Raw genomic sequence first — 25704 nt, 5'->3', positions numbered from 1 at the left:
AACGCCTTCACTTGTGCAGTCTCATATAATCAAGGTCTTCACTTGTGCAGTCTCATAATCAAGGCCTTCACTAGTGCAGTCCCATATAGCATAAAATCAAGTGCCACTGGTTGGATTTACTGTACTTCAGAACTCATGCTCTGCTCTCTCCCTCTAAAAGTCTTGCAGACGACGTTAATTAAAAACAAACATGTCCATCCCTCTGTCCCCAGGTTAGTATGCTGGGCTATAGAACTGGAGCAACACATCAAACCTGTCACTCTGTTGTCAGCAATCAGCAGACCATTCCCTGAGGAATGTCAATAACCAGATTATGGGGATGGCTAAATACAATAAAGGTAGTGTAAAATGTTATTAAACAGTAACTTTTTCATTGCCTGTTGGTCTTCACATTTTTACTATGGTAACTTAAACATGCAGACTTAAATCAATACAACACAGAGGTTGATTAAAAAGTTCTAAAAATCAAGTATTATGTCCAGGGTGAATGTTTTATTTATGTATATCAGACATCCCAGTAGGTTTGGCTGGCAAGGATGTTCTTGTCCCATCGCACTCTAGCAACTCCTGTGGCGGGCCGGGCGCAGTGCACACTGACACGGTAGCCAGGTGTACGGTGTTTCCTCCGACACATTGGTGTGGCTGGCGTCCGCGTTAAGGGGGCATTGTGTCAAGAAGCAGTGCGGCTTGGCTGGGTTGTGTTTCGGAGGACGCACGGCTCTCGAAATGATTTACACCTACTTTCGATACTTAAGTATATTTAGAACCAAAAACTTTGACTTTCTAAAGTAGTATTTTCCTGGGTGACTAACACATACGGGAGTCATTTTCTATTAAGGCATCTTTACTCGTACTTAAGTATGACAATTGGGTACTTTTTCCACCACTGATCAAGCGTCACAAATAGAACCAAGTTCTATTTTCGCGGCTGGCTACGCAGACCCTCGTTGACACGCGCGAGGTAGGCGACCTGGCCAAGATAAAGTAAAGCAGTGCGACAAAAACATATTTACTCCAACGATCAACAGGGAAAAAAAAGAGGCAACATTCAAATATTTTACTAAGTTACAGTTCAAAGTTAAGTCAATTTAAATACATTCATTTAGCCCTAATTTATGGATTACACATGACAGCGCCAGAGTGAAGCCATGGGTGGGGCTGGAAGGGCACAGGCCCACCCACTGGGAAGCCAATCAATATCACCCCCCACCCCCCCCCCCCCACAAAAAAAGGGCTTCATTACAGAAATACTATTGAGCACCCCACCCACATTCTCTAAAATGACTTTGGAGAAGCCTTATGGTAGAGAACATTAAATTCAATGGCAACAGCTCTGGTGGACATTCCTGCAGTCGGCATGGCAATTGCACGCTAACTCAACTTGAGACATCGGCGGCATTGTGTTGTCTGGCAAAACGGCACATTTTAGAATGCCCTTTTATTGTCCCCAGCACAAGGTGCCACTGTGTAATGAGCATCCTATTTAATCAGCTTCTTGATATGCCACACCGGTCAGGTGGATGGATTATCTTGGCAAAGGAGAAATGCTCACTTACAGGGATGTAAACTAATGTGTGCACAACATTTGAGAAAAATCAGCTTCCTGTTCAGTGTGTTATTGTAAGTGAACCCCCCCACCCCCCATGTGTGCAGCACCCAGGAAAGCAGGTCCCATCCTGTACAGAGCCCTTCATGCAGCGTAAACAATCATTGTCAGTGGTAAAAATGCACACAGGTGTGTTCATTTGGTAATTGTTCCCAGACAAACCAGGAATATAAGTGTTTAGTATCGGTAACGTCAAAACAAGGAACAGACACGATGGCTAAAGGTTACAACTTTATTACTGGACAGGGCAACAAAGATGCAGAACAGTCATTTCATAAAGACAGGAAACAAAACCAAAAAAAAGATACATTTGATAATATTAAGGCATCACAAGAAACATGTTTCAATTTGTTTACCTCTAAGGCATGCTCCATATTTCTCCCTTCTGATTTAGTCTTCTAGGCGACACCTAGCCCCCAAACTCCTTGAAACACTTTGCTCAGAGATGATATGAGCATCTAACACACAGATTACACTAATTTATGGAGAAAAAAAAACGTGAATAGCAAAATCACTAGCAGAGGTATGTGGGTTCTCATGAATGAAGTGAGAACTAGAATAGCCAACTACAATTTCCTGCCATAATGGTTGAAAAACACAGAAGCAGCAGTTCCTGGTTACATCTCATCTAACTCTCTAGCTGGGGTCTAAATTAAGTGATAGCACTGGTGCTCCTAACTTAAAATGATCTAGGCACACCAGAATATTTTTATTTTTTTTGTTTAAGGAAGAATAAATGGGCATTAAATTAATTCAAGCTATTTTTGAAGCACGTTGTTGAGCTCTAGAAACTAATATTAAACCCTGTAGAAAGAAAATGTTGATTTTAAAACCTTCCATTGAAATTATATACTAGGTTTCGACATTGTGTCAAAGCACTACCTATTGAGATTCAATTCTACACTGTCTCTTTAAGAGCATCAAGTTCGTGATGAGACATGCAAGTCACTCATTCATTCAATGATCTCCTGAAGAAGCTAACCCTTCCTCTCCCTCTGTGCCCCCAGATGTTTGATATACTGGTAAAGTAACCAGGTTGTTAGCTAGCTAGGTTGAGGTAACATGACTAAACAAAAATACAAATAAAAAAAATAAAAAAAATGCCAGTGAGCAGCGACCTGGTTTATGAACAGGGCCTAAAAAAGTTATCCACCCCCCCCCCCCCCCCCAAAAAAAGTGTACAGCTATATGTTTTTATTTTTTACTTGCCAATACATTTGCCACGACACCAAAATCTTTACCTCTTGTGTGGGATTCCCCCCCCTTTTTATTTGATAAGGTTCACTCAATCACAAAAATAAATAGGATATTCTAAGTCCACCAGCGATGCTTACACTAGATCGGGAGTCCACTTAAGTAGTCTGGGGAAGAAAATATGTATAGTTTCCCTTAATTTAAATTGAAAAGGGTTTTGGCTGGCAGTGTCTACTGTACTGTTTGCAATAGCAGAGTTCGCAAAACAAAAGACCCTGACATTATATCACCATGCCAGTTGAGCCTACGCTGCAGTTAACATTTAATTGGGAAAGTTATTGGAAAATTTAGAAATGACCCTTTGGGCATCTACCTGGCTACACAAAGCAGCCGACAGAAATCACTGACGTATTCTTTAAATATTCTTTACACGTAGGCTTTAGATGGTATGAATCTGCGCTCGCTTTCTCCTCCAGGACACTCTGAAACAACTGGCCAGTTTAGAGATTCCGAGGGGGCGCAGCGGCCTAAGGCACTGCATCTCGTCACTACAGACCCTCGTTCGTTTCCAGGCTGTACCACAACCTGCCGTGATTAGGAGTCCCATAGGGCGCCGCACAATAGGGTTAGACCGTCATTGTAAATATATATATTTTTTTTTTTCTTAACTTACTTGCCTAGTTAAGAGGTCAAATAAAAAATGACCAGTATTATCTGGGCGATTATTTACCTGGTCACACTGGTGCACCCAAAATAAAACCAGTCAGGTCGCACAACAAAATATCTAGGTGCATTTGCAACCAAAAATAGGGGACACTTTAGAATCCTGATGACAACTATGCAACAAGGCCTAGTTATGACAGTGGTAACATCCCAAATGGAACCCTATGGCATTTCTAGTACACTACTTTAGACTAGAGCCTACAGGGCACTATATGGAATAGGGTTCTATTTGGGACACACACCCAGCGGGCGAGCGGGCAAAGGAAGGCATTCAATAGAATCATCATGAAAACATGTGGAGAAACACCAGACATCATTTCAGTTAGACAACTTGCAATAATTCTACGACAGGTTACCTTTTTAAAAAAATGTTATAACGAGACGAGGGGAAACCTGGACTAAAAATACAGCCCTAACTAGCAAACAGCATGGTAAACTTGAGCAAGTCACACAATTCTGTATTTCATTGCTTTGTTTACCTTATCTGGAGCTCGCTCTCGAATGGTCACCTACACCTTGATCATCAGCCTCAAAGGATGCCTCTCAGAGTAGTCTCCTTTACGGTAGGGACAAACTTACAGGTTCCTGTTCCTGAATCTAGAACCTACGCTGGCTTCTAGAACCTTCTCTGGCTTCCAACAGCATCTGAGTGAGAGGTGGAAGGAGGCAGGCAGCAGGGTTTTATGAGAACACCATTACAGCACTATGGCAGCATATTCAAGTTCACAGCTTTCAGTCAACACCAATGAGTCAGTTGAACAGCATTGAGCATCATATGCAGGTGTACTTTCATAAACGTTTGTAGACTTACTAATACGTACGCATATATATATATATATATATATATATATATATATGCACATAGGGCTGGCTTTATGACAGACCGAGTTGCCTGTTTGCAGTTTTATAGTAATGTTAAAGTACAGGGCTCGAGCTCTATGCATCAAAGATCACACTGCAGAGACTTACCAAGTTATGGGTTATAATAATGCCTCATGATAGTTTCTATCAATAACAACAAAATGACCTCAGAAAATGAGAACTTAAAAACAGCATGTAGAGAGAGAACGCTGTTTTTGTTGTTGCAAAATTGTACTACGATAAGTCAGGTGGGAAAAGCCATCAAACCACATTGCAATTGGCCTAAGAGGGGAAAAAAACGTTGCCGCTCCTTAAACCATACGACTCATGTTGAAACCATGCAGATCATTCATCCCCATCAAATCACAGCACTATCATCAATATACTCTATGAACAAACAAAAAACAGCTGTTGATATCACTACGAATCCTACCTGGACATGACTCATTAATATCAGGAGCACAGCTAGTATTACTACACAGCACAGGTAAGCAGAAATATAAAAATCAGGCAAATTCGAGTATAAAACAGATCCCCATCTGGGTGTAAATATATATCCTGTATATGATAGGTCAGAACACAGCTGTTTTCCTTAGGGTCGCTTACCTGTGTGACCGCAGCAGAACCTAAGGGGATCGAGGTCTGGGATGACAGTGATACGGCAAAGATCACACATGATATTTGCAGCGTTTGCCACTCATTTCAGTTCAAAACAGCCGTATAAGGTTGTGTTTCAGAACAGTACTCAATAGCAATAGAATGGGGAAACGTCCATGGAATAACTGTATCACTTAGAAATCAGAAGCACTTGTAGAACATTCTACTGAATGACAACCCAACATGCTGGAGACATCAATAAACAGCATAGAAACAACTTCAAAATGCTACTATGGGGGGGAGCTAGAACATTTCAGACTGAATCACACCATTACTGCAGTGAAAAAATATGCATCTCTAATAGTAACTAGATTCTAGAGACTTATCAAATGGCATTTCTTTTTCAAATATTGATGAAATAAATTCATAATTGCATCTCTGTTCTGGCTAAGCAATGGCATTTGAAAAAAAAAAAAAAAACGGATTGTTGTTATCTAAAAATCAAGCACGTTAACGATTTCTAACATTCCTAAATTAACCACTGCGCAAAGCATTCTGCATCGCAAGGAACAGAACCTTCAGTTCAGAGTTCCAACAGAACAGAACCGTCAGTTCAGAGTTCCAACAGAACAGAACCTTCAGTTCAGAGTTCCAACAGAACAGAACCGTCAGTTCAGAGTTCCAACAGAACAGAACCTTCAGTTCAGAGTTCCAACAGAACAGAACCGACTGGTATTATGACAGAACACTTTCCTACCTAAAAAAACAGAGCCTAGATTGAACTACAATGCAATATTCAACCTAATCTATGTCCAAATGGTTAAATGGTAATCATTTCTAAATGACAAATCCAAGATACTGTACTTTATCATAACTTTTGATACTTACCCAGTATTTTTTTTTAAGGAAAAAAAAAAAATGCAATTTGACAGAAACAATAAGTTTTGTAATCATCAGTCAAAGAAGTACATTGACAGCCAGAAAATAACTGGGTTTGTTATATATAGTCACAGTAATGTACTTACAGAGTAGGAGGTCAGAGGTCAACCCTGTTGGCTGATGGTACCGTTCAGACCAGCTCAGACCACCCCTCGGCCCTACAGACAACCTACTTTCCTTCCGTTGGGTAAACTAACAGAACAATGCATGGGCAGAGCAAAAATAAAAACACCACTTTTGCATGTCACGTTCTTTTATAGTATCAAAAGGCCAGGAAATGTAAACATTTTAGGGGGGGGGGGGGGAGAGAAACAAACGTTTGAATGCAATGCAATACAGCAGAACAGAACACGTTAGTTTACCTGTCCTGGAAGAGACACAGGGAGCAGCAAAAACAAACCCATGATAAACTAAAGCAACATGTCGACAGTGAGAGTCACATTTTCTGAGGAACATTTCGGATTAAATTATTTCTCTCTCCATATATATATATACTTGCTTTGCTTACCGCTTGTCTAAGCTTGGCTGTGAAGGAGGAAGTTACTCTTTTATATGAAAACAATGCAGCACACTAACGTTACCTCAACAAAGTCTGCTTCAGGATGTCTCCAATGGCAACACCCTATTCCCTATATAGAGCACTACTTTTAAGGGAGCCTCGTGCACTAAACAGGAAATAGGGTACCATTTCATTCTCAACCAGCCAGTCAACACAACAGACAAGATTCGATCAGTTGTTTGACAGAGATGCCACAACAACGAAACACTTCGGGTAATGCATGAGTCTAGATGTATCATAACATTATGCCACTAATACTACATTATGGTATAAGAAACATCCGTCTAGTCCTACAATACAGGCGGAGAGGTAGGGGAAAAAACAAAGACTAATATAACCAAGAGTAAAGACAGGTAAATTATTCTATTCAATAGTGGTCCTAAAACAGAACCTTGGGGAACACTGAAACTGGACCCCCCCCCCCCAGTCAAAAAAGCAGAGCAAAGGACAAATCTAAAAACATTGTACTAAGTTACCAGGAGCTGTGTAGAGTTGGAGAGAAACTGAACATCGTAAAACAAAATTACAAAAAAAAAGTACACGATTTGAAGTCGAGTTCATATTGTAATAGCTATTACCAACCCAACTTACCAACACAGGAGGTTTCACTTAGTTTTATTGCAAAACACAACAGGCATATGATTTAAAAACGGAGATGATTTTCCATGGTAAACTAGCTAAATAACAGGAGCTCTTGAACCACATAGCATGAAGATACATGGGGGCTGGAATGAACATATAAATTACCTCACTAAAAACCCAAAAACCGTTCATTTACAAGGAGGAGAAGAAAAAAAAATAAGTAGAAAAACCAAAAAGATGAAGTGTTTGTGTCTCCCGGGTAGACTGCTGCCATCACATTATTGTGAAACACTTGAAAACAAACCAACCAAAGGGGGGAAATTAAGATCTTCAAGGCATCTGCACCATCCAACACATTTAACAAAAGGGTTTTTTTGTTTTTCCACAATGTCGCATTTACTTTATGTCCACTTCACATTACTGGCCCTGTGCAGAAGAAATACATAAAAACACAGGCCATGTTAACAGCAGAACCCACGGACGCAGCGTCTCCATACATCACCCTGTTTTAAAATGTTTTTTTAAAAAAAGAGAGGGAAGAGTAAGTAGCTTTAGTTTCTTCTCGCGGGCCACACCGACTCCTCTGCTTCCACCCTAGAACACCTTGAGGAAGGAACGGGGTTAACGACAAAAACAGACGAGCTAGAGACAGGGCTTTATAAAAAAACAACAAACACAGCAAGGGAGTTGAAATGAGGGCTACAGTCACAGCGGTCATTTAAAAAAAAAAAAACAAGACGGACAATACAGGAAACAAAAAAGATAGTGGAGAAGTCGAACAAGGGTGGTGCGAGGAGACAGCGGGAACCGGGGGTAGGACGGTACAAGTCTTACTGGGGGTGTACCTGAGGTGCTTGTGGCTGTGCCCCCATGGCCTGTGGGCTGCCCTGTCCGTAGTAAGCAGCCTGCTGACGGTAGTATTCTGCCCAGGCAGCACTGTAGTCCGGCTGACCGGCTGGCTGACCGGCTGGCTGACCACCTGGTGCTGCTCCCGCCTGAGGGGCCGCTTGACCTGGGGAGGGAGGGACACGGTTAGAAACATGGATGAGACCACATTGACTCGGACAAACAAGGCTTGGCATTGACGCCAGTCTAGTGAATAAACTTAACATGTTGACACCCAACCAGACAAGTGGGAGGGACAACGATGAGTTGAGACACGGGGTGTGAACATTTAAACTATATTGTGATCGTTGAATTATAGAAAAATACAAATCTGGAGACCCTTTGGGCCGCAGAGATATATTTAGTTTTTAAACCCAATTTCCTTCAATTCTACACATCTTGTCACAGGGCTTTATACCGTGTTCTTATGCTATCTGAGTGACTAAACATGCTAACAAAATCAAAAAATGGGGCCCCATGTCATGACTGCAATTTTAGAATCTCCCTGACTAGTTTATATTTTGGTAATAGTTACTATTCCAAATAAAAAATATAAGTTCACAGTGAAAATGTTTAACCGCCCCCTCCATTGTCAATGGTAGATATCTGCTTCAAAACCCTAAAGGCATATCTACAACCACACTGTAAGACCCCACGTTGAAAAACCATGACGGTCTGAGATGGAGAAACGATTGCTCTGCATGTACAAAGCGTCAGATTTCCAACACCATGTGTGGTGTTAACAGGTTGGACAGCTATGAACACGCCGCCCATACAGCGCTGCTAGCAGCCATCACATTGATGAGAAGTGGGACATGAAGACACTGGTGCTGACCACATGGAGTAGAGGCACACAGCAGAGAACCTAAAACAGTAGCCAGGAGTACAGCAGATTGAACTACATCGCCCCCTGGCTGTCATAAGCAGGACCATGTCTGCATTGTGAATTCATTATAGGATTCCTTGATATTGTTTTTATTTTATTTTTTTTAAATGGCCTTACAAGACACCTGCAAATCGGTGTACTACACAAATAAACAATTGATTTGGAGTTGTGCCTGCAGCTACCAAACTGGACCAGGTCGACACGAGATCAGTCAAACGGTTGGCACACTAAAGGAAAGTTTTTTTTTTTTTTTAGAAACAACTACATTGATACGAATGTGAGAAGGGGAACGAACCCACCACTGGTTCTCTGGGTGGCGGGACAGAAACCCTCTGCTTTGCTCTGGGGCAGCTGTGGCAACAGACACTCTACTAGAGAGAGAGGGCTGAGTAGGGACACAGATGCCCACATCATCTGTGCCTAACTAAACCCGCTACAGGGACAAGTTTAAACTTTGAGTTGGTTTGAGTTGCAGTGGTCTCACCTTGTTTCTTATAGTACTCCTCCCAGGCCTTGGTGTAGTCCTGTGGTTGCTGACTTTGCTGCCCTGGAAATGATAAAACACTTGCTTTAAGTCACAACAGAAAACCCTTCAACTCAAAGAGTCAACATAAAAGCTATGTTCCTTCACGAGCTAGTCACAGCGGTAGTTGTAGCACAATGAGCAGGTAAGAGGTGGACAAGACAACAGTATGGAGGTGCAGAGAAAATAAGCCAGTCTTTAATAAAAACAAAAGGGTATTGTTTATTGTCTGTCATGTGGCTGGATTAAAAGACCAATACAAAAAACCAGTCTAAACAGCATGGGCTTGAAAACCAACCAATCGGTTAACAGCAAACACAAATGGTCACGGCAGCCAGTGAACCACGCCTCAAGACATCGCAATCACAGCCACACCCCCCCCCCCCCCCCCCACCCCCCCCAAAAAACGTATCTCTATGTTTTATTTTATTGTTGTTGCCATTTCAGAGACCCATAGCTGTTTCCACTGATCCTCAATTAGTTGGAACAACAAAAAGACTCAGAACTGAAGCTTGGCGAAACACATGTTTATACCCATTTTGTTGTAATATTCCTCCCAGGCCTTGGAGTAATCGGCCTGCCCAGTATGCCCAGGTCCCTTGGGGTCACCTGTTAAAAATGGTACAATATAGTATTGAGAAGCATTCCGAGACTTGACCATAGTTAGTCCTCCACCCCGCTATGGGCGCTCTGCTCTGACACCAGATGACGAGGAAAATCAAAGCTACTCTGTCCATTGAGGTTTTTTAAAAAAAGAAGGCGTCGCCAATGTTTTTAAGCGTTTACAACACGACACAGGCAAGACTGTTAGGCCGGGATTCAAGCTGTAGTACATTGAGCGAAACAAAGTGGAACTGACACTTATGCAGACATCTATAAACCTTTATCCATAAATGAATTCTCTGCTAAAGTCTGGGGAAAGTTCAGTGCAACAGCAGCGTCAGAACGCACTTCGAATGAATCCCGGTCTTAGTCGAGGCGTCTACAGACCATGCAGAGGTTACCTGGGTTGTATTCATTAGTGCACACGAATGTGTTTGGCAACAGAAAATAATGTTTCTATTGGACAAATTGAGGTATGTTCCTGCCTGTTTCATTCCAATTGCTTCTGTTTGGTTCATAGTGAATACATCCCAGCAGAGAACCAGAGGCTGTGATGGGGGGGAAGGGGAGCCAGGTTACCTTGCCCGTTGGCCTGTGTGGTGCCAGGGGCACCGCCGGTGGGCGTCATGGGGGCCTGGGGTTGCTGCTGGTACTGGGAGTAATACGCTGCCCAGGCCGCTGCGTTGGCATCAGCTGCAGCTTTACCTACAACCAACACACACACATTAGATACTTGATGTTGTTGATATACCGATATACCGATACAGGACAAAACATGTCTTCGCTTAGGGCCTTGCAGAACAGAGCAAATAAACTAAACAGATTGAACATTGTTACTGTAGTTGAGACGATCTATTTAACCATGCATCCATTTCTCAATAGAGCATTATATTGGATGGTGTTATCTTACCAGGATCAGGCTGTCCTTGCTGCCAGTGAGGGAAGCCGTTGCCCCAACCCTGAGGCTGGTAGGGAGCCGGAGGACCACTGAGGAGACGACAAACCATCAAAACGCTGGCTAGTAACAAACTATAATACATGTGATAAATGAAAAGCTTCTGTATCAAATCTGAGGTTCTCCCATTTAATTGTATTTCATAAAAGCTAAATATATAATTTTTTTAAAGTGACTTTTTAGGAGACCCGACCACATTCACATAGAAATCTGAGATCTAGATCTGTGATTCTACTTGAAAGGGAGTCTAAGAAGCGCCAGATCTGTTCTATTTCTATACTTTCCGTTCTGAAGTTTAGTTTGTGTCTTTTACTTTCGGATTTTTGTACACCAGCTTCAAACAGCTGAACAATATATTTTGTTTATGAAAAATATATTTTGCAGCTATTTAGATGGTACAATGATTCTCTACACTATACTTGCTTATTTTGACAAACTGAAATTTTGACAAACTGAAACTACTTGAGTGTCAGCAACCAGGAAATGGCAGAGAAATTTCTGCACGGTGCAACTTTAATGCACTCATTCAGCCTACTTTGCTTGTGAAATATCATTGCCATCCATTAAGTCTTTTTTTTTTTTTAACGTGGTTTCTGCTAAATTAAATGCCTAAGACTAAACCAATAAACAGTTCCCCCCCCAGATGTAAATATTGGTGTGGGAGAAATGGCTTTTTAAATATCAGTGAAAAGCTTCAGAAGTCTCCTTACTGTGGTCCTGGCGGTCCCTGGTTGTAGGGGCCGGGGTTGTAGGGGCCCATCTGAGCAGGGTGCCCAGGAGGACCGGGGGGGCCGTGGGGAGACGGACCTCCATGGGGGCCTGGAGGACCTTGGGGACCACCCATTGGACTGACTGGACCCTGGGGAGGGGGGGGGGGGGGAACATGGAGTGTAGGGTGTCAAACATACTGGGATACAGAATTAGAAGACATGATAAAGGCAATGGCTGTAGAAAGTTGAGAATGTGTGGAAGATAAAGATGAGCAGGCTCACAGTGCTTTTAGTTAAATCTAAAAGTGATCCACTAAACTGCTACACTACCATCTAGTGATTGAGATGAGTATCATTTCTACTACAGACAAATAAACACTGAAAACCACTCACCCCGATCTTCTCCTCGACCAGCTGCCGTGCGTAGTCTATCTGTTGATGAGATCCTCGGACGGTGAACATCTTAATGTTGGGGTCGGAGTTGGGGGGAGGATTTCTCTGGAGCTCAATACGCGCCCCAGACTGCTGACTGATGCCCTTGATGGTCTCTCCTCCTGGAACGGGACAGAGGGAGGGAGGGAGGACTGTTCAGACTAAACCGGAGAAAGTCCATTTACAGTAGAGAATGTGTGCGCTTTGGTCCTTCCTCTTGGTCCCTAATGAACATGACCCAGGGCTACTAAATGGAACCAGGCCAGATTCTGATACTTGGTTGCCTAACAGTACTGATATTTTTATATGATAAAGCCGTTCGTTTTAAAATGTGATCTAGTTTCGTTGGTGGAGTTTAAACACTTGATCGGTGTATATATATCAGAGTGTAATTGTTAAGGCCAGCTGTTCTTAGTAAAGACGTTTGTGTTTTTAATGTAATATGTTATTGTTGTACTGTATGTGTGTTTATAGTTTTGTTTAATGTTGTGTTAGGGGGAGGGGGGGGGGGGGTTAGGTCAGGTCAGGGTAAGGGAGAAATAAAAGTTTATGGCCCGTATCACCCGTGTCCTGCCTAGCAGTAAAGATGTTTGTTCGGATGTGTAGGGGGAGACAGCCTAGGAGGAAGGGTTGAATATAGGTGCTAGGTGTGATTCTTTGTCTAATGCAGCTGTATTAAACTTGGTTAAGCTTTCATAATGTCCGGTGAGTGTTTTACTCTGAGAATTACAACATAACGTAGACAAGGTTTTATGACTTGGCATTGACCACTGATATGAGGAGTCTTCACTACGGCATTTAGCTGTGTGTGAGGGCTGTACCAAGGGTGCAAACTGGGGGGGGGGGGGGGGGGGGGAAGAGAAAAATCTGAGTCAAGTCTGAAAATAGACATTTTCTTACAATGAGGTTGTCACAAAACCAACATTTTACCAATGATGTGATCAGGCCAAGAATCACAATACAGAATTAGAGGACCTCTTTGCCGCTGATAATAATATTTGTGGGGGAATGAGGGCAACTATTTAGCAGCTATTGAGCAGCGTTGGCCCCATGATTGGTTTAAACCGCATTCCAGCCAGTGTCTATTCCACAAATTACCACCGGCTAAATCTATGACGTTAAAATGGCTATTTACTCTGTTCCATCTGACTGCGCAATCCACTCATCAGCCCAGCCAGGCAATTTATGAGCTTCTTGTCCACTATAAAAAGCATCTCGACATTCTCATTCCTTTTAGACTACCATGTAGTTTCCAACAGTGGAGATGTGTATAAACCCTGCGGGCGGTCTGTCTGTCCGACATTTGCAACATTGCTTCAAAATCCACAAATTCAATCTCCAGCTGCCCCCAAGAGTGTCAGGTTCTAATACTCAGAGTCAAACACTCAACTTACACTATGAAACCTTAACCAAGTTCTTTCTCCCAGAGAGTCAATCCAGGTGTATCAAGACAAACAAAACATTCACACAAGCACTAACATTTAACCCTTCCTCCTGGGCTGAGTCGTCTCCTACACATCTGTACAAACATTTGATCTTTACTGCTAAGCAGGACATAAACTTTTATTCCTCCCTTAACGTGACCTGACCTCAACCTCCCCTAATCACTAATCCATGGCTCTCTCTCCTTATCAACGCCTGCCACATGTAATCGCTTCCCTGCACTCAACACATTCCAAGCTTCCTATATACCTTCCTTCTACGGATAACCGTTAACTTGTGATGTAAAAACCAGTCTATCACCCCTCAGCAATAGTAAAAAGGCACACGCATGTATGTATATATAAAAGGTCCCACAGTTGACAGTACACGTCAGAGCAAAAACCAAGGAATCGTCCGTAAAGCGCCGAGACAGGATTGTGTCGAGGCCCAGAACTGACGAAGGGGACATCATGCGCTGAGGATGTTTCTCAGCGGTAGGGACCGGGAGACTAGTCAGGATCGAGGGAAAGATGAACAAACCAAAGTAGACAGATCCTCCCCAAATACAGGTTTGGAGAAACTCCCCAAATACAGGTGTGTCAAGCTTGTAGCGTCATACCCAAAAAGACTTGTGGCTGTAATCGCTGCCAAAGGTGCTTCAACAAAGTACTGAGTAAAGGGTCTGAATATTTAAGTAAATCTGATACCTTAAAACCTCTTAAAGGTCGGGTGCATTTTTTCAACTTTTTGATAAAAAGCGTGCAAAATGTCAACGTCCTGTTACTCATGCCAGGAATATAGTATATGCATATGATTAGTATGTGTGGATAGAAAACTCTGTCTCTGTCTCAAATCATGTCTGTGACTATAACAGAACGTGTGTAGCAGGCAAAACCAAGGAAAAACTGTTCACAAAAAACAAAACAAAATATCCCTCCGCCAGTTCCCTGTATTGTCTATGGCAAGGGAAAATAGATAGCGGACAGTTTACAGTTCCTACAGCTTCCACACGATGTCTTGTGAATTGAGTTGAAGTTAATCTTTGGTGAAATGAGAAATAGGCACTTCCTGTCAGAGGGTACACCTTGGGAAGTTATGAAAGAGAAAATCGTCCATGATTTCAAGACTTGCTGCTATTGAATACAGATCGCCCCGTGATCAATTATTAACGTTTACAAATACCTAAAGTTGGATTACAAAAGTAGTTTGAAGTGTTTTGGTAAAGTTTATAGGCAACTTTTTTAATTTAAAAAAATGACGTTGCGTTTTGGAAAGCTGTTTTTTTCTGGATCAGACGGACTTCATAAATTGACATTTTGGGTATACACGGACGGAATTCATCGAACCAAAATAACCAGTTGTGATGTTTATGGGACATATTGGAGTGACAACAAAGAAGCTCAAAGGTAATGAATGTTTTATATTTTATTTCTGCGTTTTGTGTAGCGCCGGCTACGCTAATTATTTTGTTTACGTCGCCTTCAGGTATTTCGGGGGGGGGGGGGGGGGGGGGGGGTGCATGCTATCAGATAATAGCTTCTCATGCTTTCGCCGAAAAGCATTTTTAAAATCTGACATGTTGACTAGATTCACAACGAGTGTAGCTTTAATTGAGTACCCTGCATGTGTGTTTTAATGAAAGTTTGAGTTTTATCGAGTACTATTAGCATTAGGCGTTGCGCATTTCCGTTTCCTGTTGGCTAGGTGAGACGCTGGCGTCTCAGTGGCTCTAAGAGGTCAAATTTGTTTATTTTTATACATTTGCAAAACAAATTACAAAAAAACGTTGTTTTGCTTTGTCAATATGGGATATTTTGTGTAGATTGAAACAATTTAATCAATTTTAGAATAAGGCTGTAATGTAAAAGTCTGAATACTTTCCAAGCATCTTCCAAACACCGGCTTCTCGGGCATCATCACATCAGTGTGAGGGCCTTCCAGTCAAAAGAAGTGCACTATATAGGGAACAGGGTGTCAATTTGGACGCAAGCCAGTCTAAGTTCACCTACCTTTGCCGATGATGAGTCCAGTCTTCATGGTCGGGACGGTGAAGGTGAACTCCTGCAGTCCTCCTGGAGGACCCATGTTCCAGTTACCACCCCCGTTACCCCCCCTGCCTCTGCCCCTGCCCCCTCCGTTAGGACCGCCCGGCCCCCCCTGCTGGACACTCCTCAGAAGGTCAGAGATTATCTCTGCTGCATGCTGGGACTGTTCAGGAGGACCCACGATCTGGGCTATCCTCTCCGGGGTACTGCCGTCATCTGGAGAGGAAGGGGGAGAGGAGGAGAAGAGAGAACTGGTTAGGGTTGAGGTCAGTGTTTCCCTTAGCTCAGTTGTGTTGCCCGCCCCCTCCGCCTAAAGCAGTTTAGTTTATCAGTTTGAATTGTCCGATAAGGGTTGGCAGTTAAAGCCTGGTAAGCGGCAGCGTCCGTATACGCTCCCTCTAGTCAACCACTTAACTTCTTCGATATAGGGGGCGCTCTTAATTTTTGGATAAAAAAAACGTTCCCGTTTTAAACAAGATATTTTGTCGCGAAAAGATGCTCGACTATGCATATAATTGACAGCTTTGGAAAGAAAACTCCAAAACTGCAAAGATATTATCTGTGAGTGCCACAGAACTGATGCTACAGGCAAAACCAAGATGACATTTCAAACAGGAAATGCCCCAGATTTTGAAGGCGCTGTGTTCCAATGTCTCCTTATATGGCTGTGATTGTGCAAGGAATGAGCCTACACTTTGTCGTTTCCCCAAGGTGTCTGCAGCATTGTGACGTATTTGTAGGCATATCATTGGAAGATTGACCATAAGAGACTACATTTACCAGGTGCTCGCTTGGTGTCCTCCGTTGCAATTATTGCGTAATCTCCAGCTGCGTGCATTTTTCCATTTGCTTCAGAGGAGAAACCCAACTGCCACGAATGACTTATCATCGAATAGATGTGAAAAACACCTTGTGGATTTATTCTAAACAACGTTTGCCATGTTTCTGTCGATATTATGGAGTTAATTTGGGAAAAAAGTTTGCCGTTGTAATGACTGAATTTTCTTAGCCAAAGGTGATGAACAAAACGGAGCGATTTCTCCTACACAAATAATATTTTTGGAAAAACTGAACATTTGCTATCTAACTGAGTCTCCTCATTGAAAACATCCAAAGTTCTTCAAAGGTAAATGATTTTATTTGTTTTTGTGAAAATGTTGCCTGCTGAATGCTAGGCATAATGCTATGCTAGCTAACAATACTCTTACACAAATGCTTGTGTAGCTATGGTTGAAAAGCATATTTTGAAAATTTGAGATGACAGTGTTGTTAACAAAAGGCTAAGCTTGTGAGCCAATATATTTATTTCATTTGCGATTTTCATGAATAGTTAACGTTGCGTTATGCTAATGAGCTTGAGGCTATGATTACGCTCTCGGATACGGGATTGCTCGACGCTAGAGGTTAATAACCACGAAGCGTATTGAGACTGGGTCTGTTTTTATAAAAGCAGCAGTGAAACAGGTGACGTGGTTATGGGGAGAGGTCAGGTTATAGGTGGCGTGGCCACGGGGAGAGGTCAGGTCATAGGTGGCGTGGCCATGGGGAGGGGTCAGGTCAAAAGGGGCGTGGCCATGGGGAGGGGTCAGGTCATAGGTGGCGTGGCCATGGGGAGGGGTCAGGTCATAGGTGGTGTGGCCATGGGGAGAGGTCAGGTCAAGAGGTGGCGTGGCCATGGGGAGAGGTCAGGTCAAGAGGTGGCGTGGCCATGGGGAGAGGTCAGGTCAAGAGGTGGCGTGGCCATGGGGAGAGGTCAGGTCATAGGTGGCGTGGCCATGGGGAGGGGTCAGGTCATAGGTGGTGTGGCCATGGGGAGAGGTCAGGTCAAGAGGTGGCGTGGCCATGGGGATAGGTCAGGTCAAGAGGTGGCGTGGCCATGGGGAGAGGTCAGGTCAAGAGGTGGCGTGGCCATGGGGAGAGGTCAGGTCATAGGTGGCGTGGCCATGGGGAGGGGTCAGGTCAAAAGGGGCGTGGCCATGGGGACAGGTGGTGTGGCCATGGGGAGAGGTCAGGTCAAAAGGGGCGAAGCCATGGGGAGAGGTCAGGTCATAGGTGGCGTGGCCATGGGGAGGGGTCAGGTCAAAAGGGGCAAAGCCATGGGGAGAGGTCAGGTCACAGTAACTATAGACATATCTGACAATTTCCTTCCTCATCCCTGGACAATCAAGTGAAAGTCATCACTAACAGTCTGCATTCAGGTAACAGACTAGTTGCATCCCAAAATGGGCCCCATAGGTTCTGGTCCAAAGTAGTGCACTATATAGGGAACGGGGTGCCATTTGAGACATGCATTTTATCAGTGAGGTCTCACCTGGTTTGAACTGGATCCTGACTCCTGTGTCGCTCTGGATCTTCTTGATCATCTCGCCGTTTCTCCCGATCACGATTCCTACCGCAAACCTGGGGACAGGAACCTGAGGAGGGAGGACACAGGCCAGGTTAGAGGTCAACTCAAACCTGGGGACAGGAACCTGAGGGAGGGAAGACGCACATTAGACAAAGCATGCCATTACATAGTCTACTGTAGGCTGGGGCGGTATACTGTATATACCCAGTACCGGGGTATATGGAAAAAGCCACCTTTATTTCAATACAGTCGAAAAAAATTCTTAGAAGTTATTTTTGAAGTAAATGCCTGCAGTGAACTTGTGGCAATACGTTAGGAGATAACATTGCATTCTTCATTTCACCAGTCTCATTATGTAGCTTACGGTGGTAGTTCCTTGTCACGTGGTGTTTGTTTACAAACACACGACGAGAAACCAGAGCATTGTGAAACACTCACCGTTGTTCAACAAGAGCCATGCGATCTAAATACAGTATGGAAATCACAACTAAAACGTTTGCCAGCTAGATATCATAACTATTAAGGTACCTGTCTAAAATATTCGAAATGCTCTTAACACGGAACCAAAGCCGGCTGCGTGCACCATCATGCATATATTTATTTTCTCCCCCCCACACCAAACGTGATCACGACACGCAGGTTAAAATATCAAAACAAACTCTGAACTAATGATATTAAATTTGGGGACAGGTCGAGAAGCATTAAACACGCATGGCAATTTAGCTAGTTAGCTCTCACTTGCTAGCTAACGTTAATTTGTCCTATTTAGTTAGCTTGCTGTTGCTAGCTAATTTGTCCTGGGATATAAAACATTGAGTTGTTATTTTACCTGAAATGCACAAGGTCCTCTACTCTGACAATTAATCCACACATAAAATAACCAAATCTTTTGTCATCTCACCTCCTTCCAGGCCATTTCATCGTTTAACTTATATGGTGATTGGCATGTAAACTTTCATAGTATTACCACGACAACCGGCAACAGTTCGTCACTCAATCACCCACGTGGGTATAACCAATGAGGAGATGGTACGTGGGTACCTGCTTCTATAAACCAATGAGGTGATGGGAGAGGCAGGACTCGCAGTGCGATCTGCATCAGAAATAGAAGTGACTTCTATTTTAGCCCTTGGCAACGCAGACGCTCGTTGACGCGCGCAAGCAGTGTGGGTGCAATAACTGAAATGAACATAAGATTCCTACATTTATTTTGCAATGCTCTCGCTCGCTCACGAGCGGTGTAGTCAGGGTATGAGTTTGGTTTTCTACTTTAGTAGATAGTTAGCCATCTTGGTAAGTGGTTAGCTTCTTCAAAAATCAGACATGTGCTTCGTACCGGCAGAGAAGGCCCTCCTCGATTAAAAGCCTTCCAACAAACTGTGGCGTTTTTGAGTTAGAAACTACACAACATGTTCGCAAAGTATTTAGTTAGTGTTCTCCATGAGGATTACTTAGTACTTGTTAGCTGCGTCGTAGCCGGCCGCAACCGGGAGACCCAAGGAGGCGTCGCAAAATTGGTACCAGTGTCATCCTGGAGGGCTATCATCAGATAATAGCTTCTTAATGCCCTCGCCGAAAAGCTTTTTAAAATCTGACATGTTGGCTGGATTCATAACGAGTGTAGCTTTAATTTAGTATTTTTCTTACATGTGTGATTTAATGAATGTTTTATATCATTATTTGAATTTGCCGCGCTGCATTTTCCCAGTTTTTCTCCCCCCCAAGTCCAGGTAAATACCATAAGAAGTTAAAGCACAGGGCCGTTTTAATCCTGTAGATACGACAAAGCACCGTGACCCCTGAGAAAACCAAGTCTGACATTGTCAACCCGCCAAGTCTACCATTAACTCTGGATTCCTTGTGATTCCATGACAGTGTAATATGAGTGTTACTGTTGACTTACATCCAGGCCCTCACCTCCTCCGCCGCCACCCATCCTGGAGCCGTACTCTCCTCTCTGCTCCCTGAAGCCCTGCTCTCTGATCAGCTCCATCACCATGTCTTTGGCTTGCTGAAGGACCCGACAATCAACCGGGTAAAACACAGGAGGAGAAAGTCAAGGAAATTACCCCAAAAATATTATCATGGGCAAATAAGCATGCAACTTTAGTTATGAGTAGTTTGCCATTTCTTTCAGAGTGACTCATTTCCCTTCCAACATTTCAGTTGAACTTCAGGGAGTGAGAATCCATTTACCTGGACTTTAAAAGGTTCCCCAGAGATGCGTAGAGGTTTGTCCGCTCCTGTGTTCTGAGGCCCTTCCTGGATCATCACCATCTTGACCCCGGCCCTCTCCTGCAGCTGTTTGATGGTCTCTCCTCCCTTCCCGATGACCAGGCCAGCCTTGGAGGCAGGGACCAGCATCTCCTGGACAGACATACCGGGGCCACCGGCGTCGTTGTGGTGGAAGGCTGGAGTAGGACGACCCTTATCAACGATCTCCGTCAGCAGCCTCTTGGCAGCTCTGGTTGGGGACAGCAACATGGTTACCATTAGCTAAGAGCATGGACAGTTGTGGCCCACGAAAAAAAAAGACACATAGGTAGCCTCTTGGTAGTTCTGGAAACACACACCAGGGACAAAGACAGTCAGCTATGGTCTCTGAGGGCCACACCTATGATAATGGAACTAATCTACTAACTAATGTAATGTTGTACTGGCTTTTTTTTTGTCACCAGAGAATGTGGGTAAGAAAACGGGGGGTGAAGCTAAGAGAGGGCAGAGAGAAGGGACGACAGGAGCTGAATACTTACTGTATTGAGTCTGGAGATCCTGTCAGTGTGACTGACCTATCAGGCATTCCTCCACTGTCTGGGATACAGAGAAATGAAGAAGTGTTTCAGAGGAGAGAAAGCATGCAGAACTCTCCATCAAACAGTATGAGGAAATCACGGTCATAACATCGGGAAATCTTACCGGGGGCGATCTGGATTTTGCATCCCGACTCTTGCTGCATGCGGGATATCTGTTCTCCTCCTCTTCCAATAACTTGGGTACAAAAGATTTGGCAATCAACCCCCAGAATCCATCTGCATGTTGTGTGTGTACACTTACTGAATCCAACCATTCCTTCAGGGATGGTATGTGTGTGTGTGTTTGTGTACACTTACTGAATCCAACCATCCCGTCAGGAACCTTGAACTCCTCTGATGACGACCGTGGTCCACCACCTCCCATTCCTCCCATTCCCATCGCTGCTGAGAACGCTGCCAGAAAGGAAACCAAAGATATTGAGATAGAAGTAATCTAATCGATCAAATCTGAGTTATCCCCCATGGCAAGTAAAAGGGAGTATAAAATGGGGCCCTGTCTAGGTGCACCATAGTCCGTTTCCCAAACGCACCCCTTAGATTGGTCCAAAGCAGTACACTGACCCCCATAAACCCAGGTCCAAAGCAGTACACTGACCCCCATAAACCCAGGTCCAAAGCAGTACACTGACCCCCATAAACCCAGGGAACAGGGTGCCTTTTGGGAACTCAGCCATAAACCCATATGGACCCGTGGCTATTTCTAGACAGAAGGGCCTATCCTATACATTTCCTTTAACAGCCAGCGAGCAACAGGTACTCACGGTCATTCGGTGCCACCTTCTTGGTCTCTGGTTGGTCTGTAAGGAGAAGAGGAGACAGGGGTTACTGGACTTGCCGAGGGTCCCCAGAACTGGGGCTGAGAGCAGGGCTACAACCGTCCTACTTCGAGTGAGAAAAATGGCCATTTGACATTACATCTAATGCCCGTGCAGCATGGCGCACACACAGACATAGAATTTTCTAGAAACACAAGGCGGCCCAACTAATGTATATAAAATAGTAAAAAGGTTAGTGGTTTATTATAACTTACAATCCGCCTGCTAAATGCAACACTATCAAACCATGGAACTGAACAGACTGAGCATATCTGACTATACATGATACAGAACAGGTGATTCTCTCTCACCCAAAGTCATTTATTACTAAAAAACGAAGTCAAGCATTTTATGCCAAGTCTATAAACAGCATTGAACAATACTTTTTATTTTTAATCACCCCCCCCCAAAAAAGTGAGGATATAATTTCTAAAACATGCCAAAAACCACACACTAACTTGGCTACATAAATATAATATATCATACAATTGATCACCCATGCCATTTCACACCATAACATAATGCCTTCTCTAGATCATACTAAAACATGTGTGTGGTTTATAAAAAATAAACAAAAACTGGTTGGCCTAAGTGCCTAATGGTTATTTATCAAAAGAGACCATGCCTGAGAAAGGAGAGTTCATCCCTTCCCGGTGGGTTCTACTGTTTAGACTGGTCCAACAGTCATCTACAGAGTGAATAAACAGAACGGGAACAGTAATACACAACACTGGCAACACCTGGGTTTCTCCATACAATGCAGGCCTATGCCATTAACCAGATGCTTGTTTTATTTTTAACTTGTATTATTTATCCAGATTAGTCTCATTGAAATAGTCTATTTTTCAAAAGACCTGGTTTCCTTAAGAGTAGGGCATTTTTTTGTTTCTGTAAATGGGTGACCCCACCCCAAAACACACACACACACCGTTTCAGCTGTGATTACAAGAGGCTAAACTGATAACAGAAGCCTGTTTAAGATCTGCGTTATACACACTGGATAAACAACGTTTTGTTTTGACACTGGACAGTAGTTGTATCTCGTTCTATAGCTACACCATAGCTAGGTGCTAAGACTGGATTCTCAATGCATGCCTGGGAAAGCATAAATGTCAAGACAATTAACATATTGCAAGCAAATTAAAACAGAACACACACGTCTATTTTTCTGCTCTCTTGCCAACTCCATATGGATTTGTCTTATCTGTAATTACATGCTTGTCTAGACAATGAACTACGTCAAAAATAATAAAAATAGCTCTGAGACCAGGCGTGGGGATCAGAAAGGCAAGTCCAATCTAGAACAGTACAGGCAAACGATGGAGCAGCGAAGATACGGAGGTATGAAATGAGTGTGCCGTACTCACCGGCGTCTTCTAGGGGTCGCTTCTGGCCTCCGTAGCCAAACTCATTACCCGAGGGCGCTGCGGGAACGCCGTCACCACCAATCTTAGCGGCGATCTGGAAAACCAAAACAAACACTCGATCTAAACTTGGCTTCACGACAACACAACAACTTCCGTAACTAGCTCGTTTCCAATGGAGTTATGTTAGCTAGCATGTGGCTAGGTTAACTTCTTATGGCTGCAGGGGCAGTATTGAGTAGCTTGAATGAAAGATGCCCAGACTAAACGGCCTGCTCCTCAGTCCCAGTTGTGGGTAGAAAACACTCTGAAGTTTTTAAAACTGATTGAATGATGTCTGAGTATAACACACTAAACATGCGCAAATTCCCATAGGAACACGGCCCTTTTAAATGTGTAGGGCTTGTGTGATTTACAGGAATGATACACATAGGAGAAAGCTAGAGTCTACCTATCCATTGATGTAAATATAGATTTTATTTAACTAGGCAAGTCAGTTAAGAACAAATTATTATTTACAATGACTACCTAGGAACAGTGGGTTAACTGCCTTGTCAGCTCGGGGATTCGATCTAGCAACCTTCTGGTTACTGGCCCAACGCGCTTAACACAACTAGGCTACCTGCCACCCCATATATCCCCCATCAAGGGTTGTAAAATAAAAAATAAAAATTATTGGTAGCACCGGTAGTCCAAAATGTTAGAATCGCCACGTAAAACTTAGGAGCACCAGGGAAAGAAAGTTATTGATTGAGATTTGGCCTGTATTGGGCCTATATTCTTGCTACTTTTGAAGCACACGTTGTCCAATAGAAACTAATATGTAACACAGTAAAATACCTTATAAAAAGGTAAAATTTTGATTCCACTTTAGGAATATTAGGATTCTACATTGTAAAATCACAAGCTTCCTTTTGAGATGCATAACATTGAAAATTGTACACTGTCCAGGTTTATGGCGACAACATTCAAGAGATCAGTCACTCATTCGGTGCTGTCCTGAAGATGCTCTCTTTTATTTTCTTCCTGTGCCCCTAAATGTTTGCATAATACTGGTAAAGTTACCCGGTTTTTAGCTAGCTTGCCAATAAAAATGACCGAATAAAGGGTAAACAAATTATTAACGTGGAGTTTATGAAAGTGAAATGCGATCCGCTATAGATGTTTCTCTGGAAATATGGGTCATGTCTTTTGACCAGATGACATGTCTTCGTTGATGTAAAGGTGCGACAACGACGCTAACGAGTCTGCACTCACTTGCTCCTCTAAGGCACGTGCTAAAAAAACAGTTCACCAATGTCCTATGATTATTACAATTATCTGAGGTTTTTTTTCTTATTTTTTCCCCATGCCTCCAAAAATTGAACTACTTGCCACTCAACAAAATGTTTGGTCTTATATCTGTCCCCTGTCCGATTCACAGTTCGTCAACTAGATAGATCACATGACATCTCTTGGTCACTTGAAACCAGTTGTGTTTGGGTAGTGAGTCACTGTACCAAAATGGCAGAACAGATTTGCATGTCCAAAATCTTAGAATGACCCTAGCAATCAGGCATTTTAAACCATTTTTTTGTGAGTTAAAGCATGACAAATTGAACACTATGTATTAAGGTATCATGGTAAAAAAAATAGTAGTGAATGACCAACATTTCACTCCGACGTCGCTTCAGCTCAAAAACAATCGCCATGATCCCTATAATATTTTTGTTTAGAGTAACGTTAGACTGATCACATGACCATTATTAGTACTGATTGTGATCACTAGGACATTGCCCACTATGTGGCACCGCCGATCAACATAATAAACATAATAGTTGCTCATTTCAAATGTAAAAAATGTCGCAGCAACCATTGTCAGGCAATATTTCATTTTTTTTTAAAATAATAAACAAGCTCGTGTACCATGGCCTCACCTACCTCCACAGCATCAACGCAACAGTATTTCTGCACGATGGGGGCTTCGAAAATGTCACATATAGTAACCGTAACTAACGTTAGGATGTGTGACGTTCTCTTGGTTATCGTTTTATTAGCTACTTATTGAAACCGCAATCAACTTAATCAAAACTGTACTTCATCAATTCACCGATGAAATGAAACATATCGCTAAATGACCTAGCAATACCCGCCTCATTAGCTGACTAGCTAGCTAGGTTATACATTCCTTTGTTGGGACAGCCAACTCGAAGCCTTCACGGAAGGCCGCAAATTGGAAACATCCTGAGGTTTGGGTTAGATTTAGTTCCATTTAGCTCGACTATCAATTTCGACGCCCTGTGTGCTATATTATATTATTTATCTTACCTGTCTAGCTCGCTGAAGTGCGTCTTTAAAAGCGTCGTTCATTCCGGCGCCATTTCCCGACGGCGGAGCCACGTTCGAGTAGTCAGCCATATCTGTTGTAACACTTGTCTTCTCAAGCCCGGAGAGAGAAGATGGCCGTTCTCGTTGAAAAAATAGTCTCGCGTTGTGACACAGCAGAAAAGGGCCACACAAATCTCGCGAGTCCAGACAGAACAGGCAACTGGCTGTTTGACACGTCGATCAAGGACTAAGGCGGGATTTGGGTTGTACCATCCAATGGTTCTACTTGTACTATTTTACTAAAATGATGGAAAATCCTTTCAAATATTTGATTTACGCCTGCAACGTTAAGTTACAAATATGGTTACAATGTACACATGTTTTAGTAACTTTCATATTTAGTATGATAACCAAATACATATATTTGCAAAATGTAATACTGTAGGAAGTCCTGTATTTTGTGATATACATTATAATATGCTCTGAAGACACCCTCTTTGTGAGCACACACTGCACTGTAATTTAGAGTCTAAAAC

General features: G+C 43.0%; 1 protein-coding gene across 14 annotated transcripts; it reads right to left on the bottom strand.

Annotated features, from left to right (window-relative positions):
- Positions 1-1824: 1824 nt before the first annotated feature.
- Positions 1825-25333, bottom strand: fubp1 (far upstream element binding protein 1). Of its 14 annotated transcripts, XM_036986711.2 has the most exons (19): positions 25169-25333; positions 22865-22958; positions 22123-22185; positions 21444-21479; positions 20980-21075; positions 20786-20857; positions 20623-20680; positions 20066-20333; positions 19773-19880; positions 17834-17936; positions 15487-15738; positions 12017-12177; positions 11624-11772; positions 10869-10945; positions 10538-10663; positions 9890-9964; positions 9317-9379; positions 7907-8073; positions 1825-7487 (listed from the first exon to the last, which is right to left on the bottom strand). In XM_036986711.2, exons 1-19 carry the CDS (start codon positions 25256-25258, stop codon positions 7479-7481), a joined length of 2067 nt encoding a protein of 688 aa, XP_036842606.1. In that variant the 5' UTR covers positions 25259-25333; the 3' UTR covers positions 1825-7478. The 14 variants fall into 14 exon arrangements, with proteins under 14 accessions (XP_036842606.1, XP_036842608.1, XP_036842607.1 ...); XM_036986713.2 differs by lacking the exon at positions 9890-9964; XM_036986712.2 differs by lacking the exon at positions 22123-22185.
- Positions 25334-25704: the final 371 nt, after the last annotated feature.

Source organism: Oncorhynchus mykiss, chromosome 8 (assembly GCF_057628025.1).
Source record: "Oncorhynchus mykiss isolate SJ-2025 chromosome 8, ASM5762802v1, whole genome shotgun sequence".
NCBI lineage: Eukaryota > Metazoa > Chordata > Actinopteri > Salmoniformes > Salmonidae > Oncorhynchus > Oncorhynchus mykiss.
This window is presented reverse-complemented; position numbering and strand designations above follow the sequence as displayed.

Coding starts and splice junctions, on each gene's coding strand:
- fubp1 (XM_090182972.1), bottom strand. CDS start 25,258: ATGGCTGACTACTCGAACGTGGCTCCGCCGTCGGGAAATGGCGCCGGA. Junction 22,959..25,168: donor CACTTCAGCGAGCTAGACAG/GTAAGATAAATA, acceptor TTGGTTTTCCAG/ATCGCCGCTAAGATTGGTGG. Junction 21,480..22,122: donor GATGAACTCTCCTTTCTCAG/GCATGGTCTCTT, acceptor TTCTCCTTACAG/ACCAACCAGAGACCAAGAAG.